General features: G+C 51.2%; 5 protein-coding genes across 5 annotated transcripts; 4 read left to right on the plus strand and 1 right to left on the minus strand.

Moving 5' to 3' along the window:
* Window positions 1–1,398: 1,398 nt before the first annotated feature.
* LY79DRAFT_592373 (uncharacterized protein) lies at window positions 1,399–2,542 on the plus strand (the record flags this gene model as incomplete). The annotated part of the gene is made up of 2 exons (XM_060561412.1): window positions 1,399–1,470; window positions 1,547–2,542. The coding sequence occupies 2 exons, from the start codon at window positions 1,399–1,401 to the stop codon at window positions 2,540–2,542; spliced, it is 1,068 nt and encodes a 355-aa protein (XP_060411315.1).
* A 429-nt stretch (window positions 2,543–2,971) lies between these two features.
* LY79DRAFT_692574 (uroporphyrinogen-III synthase HemD) lies at window positions 2,972–4,556 on the minus strand (the record flags this gene model as incomplete). Its single annotated transcript, XM_060564767.1, has 2 exons — window positions 2,972–4,133; window positions 4,272–4,556. The coding sequence occupies 2 exons, from the start codon at window positions 4,554–4,556 to the stop codon at window positions 3,459–3,461; spliced, it is 960 nt and encodes a 319-aa protein (XP_060411316.1). The 3' UTR covers window positions 2,972–3,458.
* A 1,470-nt stretch (window positions 4,557–6,026) lies between these two features.
* Window positions 6,027–6,670, plus strand: LY79DRAFT_521134 (Erv1/Alr family protein; the record flags this gene model as incomplete). Its single annotated transcript, XM_060555316.1, has 2 exons — window positions 6,027–6,158; window positions 6,221–6,670. The coding sequence occupies 2 exons, from the start codon at window positions 6,027–6,029 to the stop codon at window positions 6,668–6,670; spliced, it is 582 nt and encodes a 193-aa protein (XP_060411317.1).
* A 1,945-nt stretch (window positions 6,671–8,615) lies between these two features.
* On the plus strand, window positions 8,616–10,517 carry LY79DRAFT_671983 (thiamine pyrophosphate enzyme; the record flags this gene model as incomplete). The annotated part of the gene is made up of 4 exons (XM_060563993.1): window positions 8,616–8,802; window positions 8,868–9,571; window positions 9,625–10,154; window positions 10,214–10,517. 4 exons carry the CDS (start codon window positions 8,616–8,618, stop codon window positions 10,515–10,517), a joined length of 1,725 nt encoding a protein of 574 aa, XP_060411318.1.
* Window positions 10,518–11,196: 679 nt separating this feature from the next.
* Window positions 11,197–12,839, plus strand: LY79DRAFT_314153 (THUMP domain-containing protein). The gene is made up of 5 exons (XM_060552361.1): window positions 11,197–11,465; window positions 11,555–11,722; window positions 11,776–12,285; window positions 12,340–12,480; window positions 12,540–12,839. Exons 1-5 carry the CDS (start codon window positions 11,397–11,399, stop codon window positions 12,696–12,698), a joined length of 1,047 nt encoding a protein of 348 aa, XP_060411319.1. The 5' UTR covers window positions 11,197–11,396; the 3' UTR covers window positions 12,699–12,839.
* Window positions 12,840–12,884: the final 45 nt, after the last annotated feature.

The following is a 12,884-nucleotide window of genomic DNA, read 5'->3' on the forward strand; positions in this document are numbered from 1 at the left end:
CTTTCTGCTGGGCATCGTTACGGATACGTATTGTACATTCCGAGTTCCGGCCCTGTACGTTCGGTGTTCGGCGTAAGTCCCTGATTACAGCTTGTAGTTCCTGAATAGATACGACGCCCCAAAATACTCTCAGACTTTCTTGCTCATAGACTTCATCTCAGTGCTAGCCGTGACCGAAACTGTCCGCCGCACAAACATTGGACCGTGCGAGGAGCTTCACCTTGAGGGTGTCTAGTACAATGTGTGATCACCAGAGAATCATCAACAAGCCTCATCAAGATGCCTTGGAAAGCAATGCAGACTAGGAACCCTCATCAAGAACTTCTTGGTCCAAATTTTCAACGTCGACCCGCGACTAGGCAACCATGAGATCTCAGAGAGCCCAGAACCTTTGAGATCCCACTCCAAATCACCTAGCCCCCTGGCCTCTCGCCTCAGTTGCCGTGACACTGGGGGGCGTGGTATACCTACCTAGGTAGGTATAAGTATGTAAGGGGAACCTGGCCAGACGCTTCTGGCTCCAGGTGCAGCCGGCAAGCCCACATCGAGCACGGCAGTGCAATTTAATCAGTTCTTGCCTCGTGCTTACGGACTCGGGCCTCCCCTCCCGGCTGACCAGCAATCCAATTAATTAAGGTGCGCTGTAAACAGGAGAACACACAAGGACCGCACGGCACTAGTGTTTGGCCAGGTCAACTGCATCTGGCAGCAGCCCTCCATTGACCAAGCGCTGGACTTCTAGCTTGGTGCTGGGCGAGGAAGGGCGCGTGCCTTAAGTATGCACTGGAGCCGGGGACTGGAGACTGCCACCCTAGCACTGACATTGGCACTGCCGACGGCACTGGCGCCAGCGGTTGGTTACCACGGGAATGGTGTAAATTTTGCTTCAGGCCCCTCTCGTCTGGGTCCCCAGCGTCCTGTCCGCTGAGGCCGGGCCACTCACTGCGCTGCATTTGCCAAGCTAACGGGAATCCTCACACTCGATCTCCCCCTTCCCCGTCGTCGTCTGGCATCCCGTCCTGTCCCGTCCTTCACCACTGCAAAACCTCGACGCCATACCTTGAATCGAGGAAAAGAACTCGCTCTCGGTCATTGTTAAAGCTGCATACTCTCGCTATTGCGCACATATCCTGCTCGCAAACATTCCAGAAGAACAGCCGAACCCCTCCATCATTCCTCTTCCGCGTTGCTAGGCCTCTTCATCAACCCCCAAATCTGGCAATCGAACCTTGGTTTTTGTCACATACATACAATCTCCCGCCCAACCCCAAGGTCAACGCCTGGGCTACGGAACCTTCCTCTTGTACGGTTCACCCCTTGGACCATACCAGCCAAAAGTGGTATTTCTGTCTTTTACGTCTTGACAACACTACCAGTGGTCTTATGCATGCTCGGATCATGTCTTCTCCGTGGAAGCAACAGCCCGAAGAGGTGGCGGGCAAGGTGTTGAAGAGAATAGAAGTCAGCAAGGTTGGTTATTCAAAGGCCGCTGCAGTGGCCGGAAAACATAACGCAGGATTTTGGCTGACATTAACGCCTTGAAAAGATAGCCCGAAGATTGCAGAACCGACTTGCTCTGGCCCAGTTCAAGACCAAGCATGGCTGGGAGGACTTGACTCTCGACACCATCGAACCAAAGTACGAAGAGGAAATGCGACGGAAGCGATTGTGTGACGGCGACGTCGTGTCCGACTCATCCTCCAGCGCCTCCGACCTACCATATCCTACGAGAACCCTCATGAGCTCTCCGTTGAAGGCTCCCCTGTTTTCCGATGCCGTCGGCTCGAGCAACGGGAGTACCGGCCACCGCAAGCGTACCTACATGGCCTCTTTCGAGTATCCCTCGTCCAGTCCGAGCAAGCGCTACCGGTCTTCTCCTACGCCCATAAAATCCTTGCGCAGTCACACATCGTGGAAGGAGAGCCATCAGCTGGCTCAATCATCGCCAATCAAGCCCAGAAGGCAACAGCATTTCACCACGTCGACCGGCCCCGATGTCTCTTTCTTCCAGGGAGCTCGGAGACTGGCAGATGACCTGGTATCGCCCAACTTCGCCGCAAACTCTGACGACGAAGATGACCTCCTTCCCACTCAGTCTTTCAGGGCTACCAACATCCGTTCTTCGCCTCCGACAACGCCGCCGATGCGCAATCGCGCCATACCCAATCGTCGTACCAGAGACAGAGGCACAAATGGAGAACCGCCTGTCAAATCTGGAGAAGAGGGCGCCGACCTCTTGCTGTACCTGGCTGCTTCTCCCTCACCCGCCGTTCCATCCGCCAAGACCAGAATGGAGCCTCCCTCAACGCCGCCCTCCAAGGTTGGCCGCGACATGACATTGCCCTCATCCCATATGACCACACCGGGCGGGGGTAATATGTTTCCCAACACGCCAGGGCAGGGCTTCGATTTTGCAGAGTTTGTCAACATCACACCAAGTCCTGCCCAAAAGGCGTGGAAAACACCTGTTACTCTTTCATCGGCAAGGACTCCCATCAGTCTGACAAGGAGACGTTTGACCTTTGACGAGCCCTTGGCTTGACCATAAAGTCTCAGCAGATACATCCTGCACTGTCTTTTCTCCTTTTTTACCGTGTATATGATACCAGGATGGCATACCTCGCTTGAGCAACTCTGCCAACAAAATGACACTGTTTATTTTGCCTCGACCCGCCTCTTTTTCCTCTCCTGGAAGAAAGAGGCTGTGTTCGATCTGCGATGGAGAGGACGATTTCGTTATATAAAGTATGAATGAACTGTTGCCAGGGGGGTGCTACTACGAAAGTATTTTGTCTGAGCTTACAATGTTGATTTCTGGCGCAAGGCCATACCGGGAGAAATGAGTCTTTGTTTATGAAGTGGGACGGATGTTAGTCATTTGTGTCCTTTGAGAAGGCAAGACCCTCATTGAAGCGAATTAATTCCAGTACTCTTTTCTTGTCCCTCATCTCTTACATTTGTTTCTTTGGTGAAAGTTTTCCCTAAAATTTTCCCTTCTGGCCATATGGCTGGGGATGATTCCGAGAGTTCACAGATTCGGTGGGGACCACGCGGTCCGAGTCTTGACCTACGCGACTTGGGGTTGCAACGCGGTACTTCTAGTCGGGGTTTCGCGCAGGATGACAACCACGCGAATTTTCGCGTTCGCGTCACACTCAATTAACAAGACGAATAGCCAATCAGAATACACGCTCTAGCCATGGCATCCATGTTCATCGGTATCTTCCAACGCTTGTGCATCTCAACACCTTGGCATGATATCGGTGCGAGACCAAGGTTATCGTTGTCTGTTAATTATGACCTGAACCATTGTGTACGTAATTTGCGCGTGGATGGGGACGACATAGGAATCGAGTCACCCTATCCATGCCTCGTGCGATTGCAGCATTCAAAGTATCCGAGAAGGGATTCGAGGCAGCGTCGGTCCCACTCAGTGCATTTGTTGAACTTGTACAACTTTACGTTGATTCGTTCTCCAATGGTTTCTGGTAGTGTCGGCTGTCCCGCTCGTCCCGCTCAAGGAACTTAATAATGCCAGATTCAACGCCTCTCGGAGTCGGTTCCTCGGCACAGACGTCTGGTTCGAAGTCGAATGTGCGTCTGAGATAATCCCTTGTTGTCGGACCAATGGTTGCAATGAATGTCTTGCGCTCCCCACACTCGTCCCTCTTTGCCTTGCCCGTTGAGTCGTCCATTAAACCGAGACTACGCAGCATGATGTCGCAACCTGTGGGCGAAAAGACGACCACCCAGCGTGCCGGCCGGTCCTCGGTGGTCTTAAGGATTTCTGCAAAATCGCGTGGGAAAGATTTCATTACGTCCGTTCCGTAGACGACGACTTCATCCACTTGGATTCTTCGGTCACTTGGCAGATCCACACTCATGAGGCGCTTTGGAATGATATCCCGCCTCTGCTCGCCAACGAGGAAGAGCACGGGTGGCTTCGTCGGCCGGTCTTGGTACCATCGGCCGTAGTGTTCCAATATAAACTTGGCTAAGGCATCGCCATTGCCGGTGTGCTCTCCGAAAATCTTCAATGGCGGTTGTTGTGAGATTGAATTGAGCGCTCGTGTGGTGGCCGGACCAACGCTGTAGACCGGTACATCCTGGAGGTGAGGCCACTTTTCGTCGGTCTCTGTTCATTCCATCAGCCTCGGTTCCTTGTCGGAGATGTAAACTTCAATGCTATGAGTTGCGGGATGGCCTAACTGACCCTCCTCCTCGTCGTCTTCGTCGTTGTCCTCCTCCTTCTCCTTCTTCTTCTCTGCCACCAAGCTGGAAAATGCCTCGACAGCTCGCTGCGATGTAAAGACGAGGCCGCCGTACGTGGCATCGGGGTTTGTATTGATACCGCGGCGATGCAATATATTCCTTACCGTCGCCATGCCCTGCTCCTGAAAGCTGTGCTGTAGTACAGGAACGAAAGTCGGTTCAAAATCCCAGCTGTTGTCTTTGCGAGAGAAGAGGTCCTCGTACGAGTCGCTCGGTAAAGACCTGGTCTTGAGTAAAAGCACTGGCACCTTGGCCAGTGAAGGCAACGAGGGGATTTGAGCCATTTCAGGACAGAACGATTGAGACTGGTGTATAAATTTGTCAAAAGGAAAGCTAGATGAGATGAGAGGATTCGTCTCACAAGAACGATAACTGTCACAAAGTAGATAGTTTGTGGATTTCTCTCAAAGTTGACTTCGAGTCATCTTAGGCGGAGCACTTGTGCCCCGCTTGAGGGAGCCAGCTGCTTGAGGCGCCGCCTAACAAAAGCTACGTACTGACTGTACTGTCTTAGGTAAGGTAAAGCAAGTCAAGAAAACCTCGTCTCTGAGCCTGATAGTTTACCTATTATTTGGGGAAGAAAGAATCTTGCTAACACCGAAGCGGGCCCAAGTGTATTTCTTTGTCAACTTGCACTTCTTGAGTTCTGAGGATATTACTGTCTAGCGGCAAACTGGAGTATCGTGGAATGATTGTATTCTCGGAGCCTGCAGTCCTAGGTAGTTTTCCCTCTTTTTGCCCACTCAAGCCAGTATAGCTCCTCTGATCTCGCTTACCACCCTGTCGTCGTAGGTGATGGATCTCCCGACACAACAGAGCGAGCCTGATCGCTGGGACAATTGGAACTGCAAACAGTCGCACCGATATCCATGTCTCAACGACAAAACACGAGTGCACCTCGACGGCCCGAAAAGATGGCGGATGGGTTGAAGAAATCGGAAGATCTTTCATGGCCCCTTATGCGGTTCAGGGATAGAAAGCACCCCATGGAGCCATCTCACCTCACCGATGGGCTAGAGCGGTGGACCGACCTAACACCCGTGGTGGACACTCATCAGAGTATCTTACCATATTGCATGCCAGCTCATGTGCAGTGGGGTTTCAAAAGTCTCAAGCCACCCAATAGTTTACCACCTTAAATCCACTAAACTTACAGTTTTACACTTAAAATAACTTACTAACTTAGATATATAAGTATAGTTTTTTTTTACTTTTATATTGTTATAACTTCTTTATATACACTATTATAGGTTTTATTTTAACTTTGAACTTAAAGCAATAGTGTAATATAGAGTAAATAAGAAGTAAAAGAAGAAAATAAAAAAAGATAGAATTAGTCTTACTGTACTCTCTACTGTAAGCCACTATAATCCACTAAAGGGATTTAAGGTGGCATACTACAGGGCGGCTTGAGACCTGTGATACCCCACTGTACAGTACTGGAGGTCTTAGGTCAGGGACCCAAGCCGAACTGAGCAGGCATCGCCACTGTAGGCAGCGTCGCATTAGCCCACCATTGGATGTTCTAACGCTGTCCATGCTTATCGATAAGGACGTTCGAATATTAACGGACGAACAGCTTGGAGCTTACAAATTTCCTCCGACAATATCCGCAGACTACTTACTCCAAGATCGCACACCTTGAATCACCCCATTCATGTTCCTTGTTGCATTGGGTCTTTTCTTCTCGGTTCGTTGCGGTCTTTCGGCTACTTGCGATACAAAGGCAACCCTGCGGGTGAAATTCTCCAGTTATGGCTGATGAAGGGCGAGACTCCCCGTCAGGTGGTGCATCTCCAGCTGCCACGACGACAACAAGAACGACATCTGAGCCACCCAAGCCTTTACCCAAGGGAATGGTACTGGGCCCTGATGGCAAGCCGTATGTATTTTCTGTTCAATGTTTAGACTTTATTGCAACCTCGCTCGCGGATGCTTACTGACGAAGAACCTGTTGAGGTGTCGATCCTGCTCCTCCAAAAGTGCCTTCTCCAGCTGGGCCTCCCAGATGAATGGATCGCTGAAAAAGAGTGCAACAGTGACCTCGGAACCTGCCGATGACTGCCCGCCTGATGTCGAAGCACTTGGGCGCGGCACTTGGCAGCTACTGCACTCGATTGCTGCGACGTACCCCGAGAAGCCCTCGTCAGCACAAAAGGAGGATCTCCGAGGATTCATGAGGCTATTCTCAAAACTGTACCCCTGCTGGGTGTGCGCAGAGGACTTCCAGTCTTATATGCAAAGGGAGCAGATAAGGGTTGAGGGGCGTGGCGAGTTTGGAAACTGGCTTTGCCAGGCTCATAACGAGGTCAACCGTAAGTTGGGGAAGAAGGAGTTTGACTGTAGCAAATGGGAGGAGCGATGGCGCACTGGATGGAAAGACGGCCGTTGTGATTAAAGCGACATTATCCGACAAGCGTGCGATGTGTACCAACTGTTTAGTAGGGGAAGTGGGGTCTGGTAACATCATGGGCATGGTTTTTGCACTTTTGTAGGGGATATTGTCCTGTTTGGGGCCAGGATGTACAACACAGCCATTGTATCAAAGGCAGAAAACACTTCGTATATACTAGGTGACTGTCATCGATGTCTCAGTCACCACCGTATCCCTTTTTTATCTCATGCTTTAAGGTAGTCCTGAACATGGGTTTGCACCGAAGAAATGCGCGAGTACTAGATAAGATCAGCACCAGAAACTCAAGCCAAAGCATCGTTGACGAGTAAGACGGTTTCCAGTGCTGATGGATCTGATGATGGCAGTCGGTTGTCTTCGGACCGAAAGCGACCGTGTGGCCCTTCCGAGCAGAGAGAGGCCGGCCAATGTTATATGGGCGGCCCGAGACCTATCATAGGAACGTCTGAGCCCGTAATCCCGCTCCACGGTTACGGTACGTACCGCCAGGGCCTATACGGAGGCTTACTGTATCTATCAAATGGCACCGCAGCAGAGCCGAAATGGTGCCAGTATCAGGCCATGTGTAAACCTTGGGTTAGTAAGGCGAGCCTGAATACTAAAAAAAAACCTGCAATGCAGACGCCCGTTTAGAGAGCGGTAAAGTTTGCCAGCTTACGTAGCATAGGCAAAATACTGAATCGAGAGTTTGAGAATTCCTGTATGCGTTCATGCGGCTCGGCCAAGTCTAGAAGACTAGGGCAAACGTGGATCCCACTTGCTGAACATAGAGACTTCGGTATCCCCTCCCTTTGCCCAGCGAAGGCAAAGAGAAGATGGATTAGACAATGCAGCTCCCAGCAGCAGCGGCATGTAAGCAATAGGCACATCCCACGCTATCAGAGGATAGTTGGATGCATGGCAGCGCAGGATGCGAATCTGATTGTGATTCAAGAGTGAAAGTGATTACACCTTCAGAGCTTCTTTGGGCTTGCAGCTCGGATCGAGTCGAGGACTGGGATACTATGGTACACGTACCTAGGTACCTACATTGTAAGTACATAGGTGGCACAGTATGGCACCACTTCCAGTGCGGCCCGCTATGGCCCGCTATGGATTTGCTTCTTTCCCCTTCTTCGCTGGGCCCGAGATTGTCACCTTCCCTGCTGCAACTCCCTTTGTGCCGCTGCACTACACGTGTTCTAATGAGCAACTTCATTATCTCTCGTCCCATTTCGCCCCATCTCGCCACAGCAAAAGAGTGGCTCGTCCCGGATATCTGAGGGTGTGTCTGGCTTTTGTGACACCAAAAGCTCCAGCACCCCCGGCATGGTCCGGCATGAGCCCGGCGTGTTGGTGGCCGCACTTTCGTGTGGTGTGTTTACTTACATCACTCCTGTCCCGTCGTTTGCGTATTGTTGATGCAATAGACCATTGTCTGCTGCCCCTCCATTCTTAGCTTTGCCTGAGGGGTAGCAACGCTACCATCTCCCGTCTTTCTCCCCCGTCGTCGGTTCCCAACACCAATCCCATGCATTCCACCAGATACCGAGACTGGCAAGTTACTCACACCCAACCGCTTTACAAGCTTATCTAGTACTTCCGTTCAAAGTACAAACGTACACGAATGTGGACCTACCTTAAGAAACCGCTCATCGCCGATAGCCTCTGTCCTTCCACCTTGCAATGGCCAGTGGCCTGACTTGATGATCCTGGTCATTATATCTGACGATGACAAGTAAGTTAGGCCGAGACCAAGCTCGCCATCTCTCCGAGATAAGGACTTGATATAAACATATCTGCCTCCAGTCCTAGACCTAGAAGTTCTTCTTCTCCAGCTCAGTAATTGGAAATCACATTTTCATATCAACCCTCGCAGCACCAGTAACAGCAACAGCAGCACCAAAGCCACCTCTGCTCCAATAGCCAGCCGGTCTACATTCATACAGCTATGGCCGATATTAGAACTCAAGGGCTGAAACAGCCCGTTGATGTTGTTGAATACCTCTTCAGAAGGCTTCACGAAATCGGGGTTCGTTCCGTCCACGGTCTCCCAGGGGACTTCAACCTTGTTGCCCTCGACTACCTCCCCGAGTGTGGTCTGAAGTGGGTTGGCAACGTCAACGAGCTCAACGCCGGTGAGCCTTGCACAATCTTCACCCAATAGCTACTGTATTTCTCAACGTACTGATACCCTCGGTAGGCTATGCTGCCGATGGTTACGCCCGTGTCAAAGGCATCTCGGCCATTATCACCACCTTTGGTGTCGGCGAGCTCTCTGCCATCAACGCTCTCGCTGGCGCCTACTCAGAACACATTCCCGTTGTCCACATTGTCGGATGCCCGTCTACCATTTCCCAGAAGAACGGCATGCTCTTACATCACACTCTGGGCAACGGTGACTTTAACGTCTTTTCCAACATGAGCTCTCAGATCTCATGTGACGTTGCTCGTCTCAACAACCCAGCTGAAATCGCCAATCAAATCGACCATGCTCTGAGAGAGTGCTGGATCCGCAGTCGCCCCGTCTACATCATGCTTCCAACCGATATGGTTCAGAAGAAGGTCGAGGGCGAGAGGTTGCAGACGCCAATAAACATGGAGGAGGCCACCAATGACCCCGTCAGAGAGGACTACGTTGTCGATGTAATTCTTAAGAGCCTCCACGCTGCAAAAAGGCCCATTATGCTCATCGACGCTTGCGCCATCCGCCACCGCGTTTTGCCCGAGATTCATGCACTCCTCGAGAAGACCAAAATCCCCGTCTTCGTCACACCCATGGGCAAGGGTGCCGTCAACGAAACCCATCCCAACTATGGTGGTGTATATGCTGGGACTGCTTCGCAACCCCACGTTGCTGAGCGTGTGGAGTCTTCGGATCTGATTCTATCAGTTGGTGGTCTCAAGGTAAGTTTACGGTGCCATCTTGGGTCGTATATGGACCGCTAACCGGATTACAGAGTGATTTCAACACAGCTGGATTCTCCTACCGGACATCCCAACTCAATACCATTGATTTTCACAGCACGCACACTAGGGTGCGCTACTCCGAATATCCCGGAATCACTATGCGTGGTGTCCTGCGGAAGGTTACCGAGAGCCTCGACCTGAGCCAACTTACCATCACGACATCTCCGGAAGTAATCAACAGGGTGCCCAGCCCGAACTCGGACCCCTCCCAAGGCATCACTCAGGCCTACCTGTGGCCTAGAGTTGGCAACTATCTCCGCGAGAACGACATTGTGGTTACCGAGACCGGAACGGCAAACTTTGGTATCTGGGATACCAAATTCCCTGCCGGGGTCACGGCTTTGAGTCAAGTCTTCTGGGGAAGTATCGGCTGGTCAGTTGGCGCCGCGCAGGGTGCTGCGCTTGCTGCGAAAGATGCAGGCCAAGATCGCAGGACTATACTGTTTGTTGGTGACGGCTCTTTCCAGCTCACGGCACAGGAGGTCACCACGATGCTTCGACACGACTTGCATACGACGATGTGAGTCCAACTCATCCTACCCTTTGAACCTGCCCGGGATACTAACACCTGGCATTCAGTTTTGTCATCTGCAATGATGGATATACCATTGAACGTTTCATCCACGGCATGGAGGCCGAATATAACGACATCGTCCAGTGGCAGTACAAGGAGCTCGCAACAGTGTTTGGCGGCACTGATAAGACGGCCAAGAAGTTTGTCGTCAAGACCAAGGATGAGTTGGAGAAGCTCCTGACCGACAATGACTTCAACAACCCTACAGCACTGCAGTTTGTAGAGCTTTATCTCCCAAAGGAGGATGCTCCGAGAGCTCTCATTATGACTGCCGAAGCTAGTGCCAGAAACAACGCGAGGTCCGAGTAGGGCAATGACAAGCACATGTTAGTGGCGTACGACTAAGCATGATGGTTTCCTATCAATTAGTTGAACAGGGGCCTTATGGTCACTGAAGCATACGTAGATCATTCGTGTCTGTGAATTATATGTTCATCTGTATGAGCCGGCGTCGCTTTGCCTGATTGTATAGAATCTCGAGCAAACAGTACACTTTCCGTCCTTGAACATGAGGGAAACGTCAGCCATAGCTGCTTCTCGGTGCCACCCAGTCCCTTTCCTTGCTAGGTACGTTAGGCATGAGGGAATTGAGATTGTGAAACTGTAGCAACCCTCAGCTCATTCTCCTTCACTCGTCCATCTGCGCTCCATCTATGTGCTACGGCGCAACCCAGCGTCATAGTTATGCTGAACACATGGTAAACTGTCGTTCTAGACGTCGTGAGGCTCTACGTAACGAACGGTGATAATTGCGGTCACAAACGTTTCGGAAATCGTGCACCTAAGCCCAATCGGTCCGGGATTGATATTCCCGTAAGGGATTAATTTGCAGAACGACGTCAGTTTAATTGAAAAGCGAAGAGTATAGCACCAATTCTCATTAACAATCCTGCAATATCGATGATTGAAACAAAACAACTGGGTCATACTTCGGGGCCTTAGGTCGACTGGGCAGCAGCTGGATGACATGGCATCGGGACGGCGGGTCCAGGTCGTCAAATTTATTGCCTTCGGGCGGTGTGGCAATGTTTTCCTCTTTCACGTGGCGCACCAAGCTTTTCTTCTTCACCAGCCACCAACCTTTTTACACTGATCCACCTCACACTTACCTATATCGAAATCCGAGCGAATCGGATATCGAGTTGTTGGCCATACACAGTCGTGTAGCTCTCATACTCATCTCTCGATATGTCGGACTCTAAGAGGAAACAGCCCAGCTCCAGAGGCGGCGATGCCCACCCAGCGAAGAGAAGCAAAGTGGGTTTCACCCGAATGCATGCTCATGCCTATATATTATGCTCCAATGTCTCAAGCGATGACTTCTTCGACTAATTCCGACGTTATAGGGTGGGAAGGGTGCAGGTGCCTGGCAGACGCCCCAACACAAGGCTAAGGTTGCCAGCCTTCAAGACAAAGGCGTCACCATCGGCGTTGGAGACAAGGGCATTTGGGTTACATTTGCACGAGGCATGGACGCGAAAGCAATCAGCGAGTTCAACTTGCTCTGTGACGAGGTTTGTTTCTCTAGTGTCACTTTCAACTTATACTCATCATATTTGTCTCTCAGTATGGCAAAACGATGTATAACATTGCCCCTCCCGACGAAGATGTTGAATCGGACAACGAGGCCGAGGACATCGAGGATTCCATCAAGAAGGAGCTCGAGGGTATTAGTGGCGGTGGCAAGAGCAAGTCCAAGCGCAATTTCAAAGCTATCAAGGCCGGCATCGAATGTGTCTTCTTCATGAAGACGAGAGATCCAGTGGATCCTGTTGAGCTCTGCCGCCGGATCTGCCAAGATGCAAGCCTTTGCACAGATTTGAAGGAGCGAAGAACTAAGTATATCAACCGACTGACGCCGGTTACGTTTGTCGATAAGGCCTCGGAGAATGGCGTAGCAAGAGTAGCCAGGAAGGCCTTAGCAGCCCACTTCGAGTTGACGATGGACACCCTTCCTAGGGTTACGGATAGCGAGATTAAGGAGGGATCAGTGGAAATTGGAGTTGGGAAAGAGGATGTCAGGGAACAGGAGATCAGTGCAGAAGCGCCAAGAGAGGCTGAGAAGCCAGCCTTCACGGTCAGTCTCAAAACGCAGGACATCTAGCCCAAGTCGGTGCTAACACACAGCCAGTATGCCATCCGACCTTCGATAAGAAGCAATAGCTCACTTGACCGCGACGAGCTCATCAGTCAAATCGCCAAGGCCGTCAATCCGAGACACAAGGTCAACCTGACTAACCCTGACAAGGTGGTGCTGGTTGACGTCTTCCAGGTAAGTGGCTTGTGCTGATAACGAAACCTTCATCCAACCTTGGCTAACCGCTGTGGCAGAGCTTCTGCGGCATGAGTGTCATTGAGCGTAGTGACTGGGACGGGCTCAAGAAGCTCAATGTCAACGAGTTGTATAAAGCTTCTCCCGGGGCAAAGCCAAAGGATATGGGCGCCAAGGCGAGCGGTGAAGGTGGATGCGGCGTCTTGGATGCGATGTGATTGATAGCGATAGTAACCACGACAGATGTAGCCTGACTTCCAAGCAGTTAGTCGGAAAGAATAGCTAACTCATCGTTTCTGACATACGCCCAGTTACACAGGCACTCGAAGATATACGACATAGACAGCGTCGAATTACAGAAAAGAGAAAATATACTGAGGGCCGCCGTAGGCACATGCATGAGG

This window comes from Colletotrichum navitas, assembly GCF_030913465.1.
Source record: "Colletotrichum navitas strain CBS 125086 chromosome Unknown LY79scaffold_57, whole genome shotgun sequence".
Classification (NCBI taxonomy): domain Eukaryota; kingdom Fungi; phylum Ascomycota; class Sordariomycetes; order Glomerellales; family Glomerellaceae; genus Colletotrichum; species Colletotrichum navitas.

What these genes read in the sequence shown, in the direction of transcription:
- LY79DRAFT_314153 (XM_060552361.1), top strand. Translation starts at nt 11,397, where the DNA reads ATGTCGGACTCTAAGAGGAAACAGCCCAGCTCCAGAGGCGGCGATGCC. An exon ending in ACCCAGCGAAGAGAAGCAAA is followed by an intron (nt 11,466 to 11,554) that starts GTGGGTTTCACC and finishes CCGACGTTATAG; the next exon opens with GGTGGGAAGGGTGCAGGTGC. An exon ending in TCAACTTGCTCTGTGACGAG is followed by an intron (nt 11,723 to 11,775) that starts GTTTGTTTCTCT and finishes TTTGTCTCTCAG; the next exon opens with TATGGCAAAACGATGTATAA.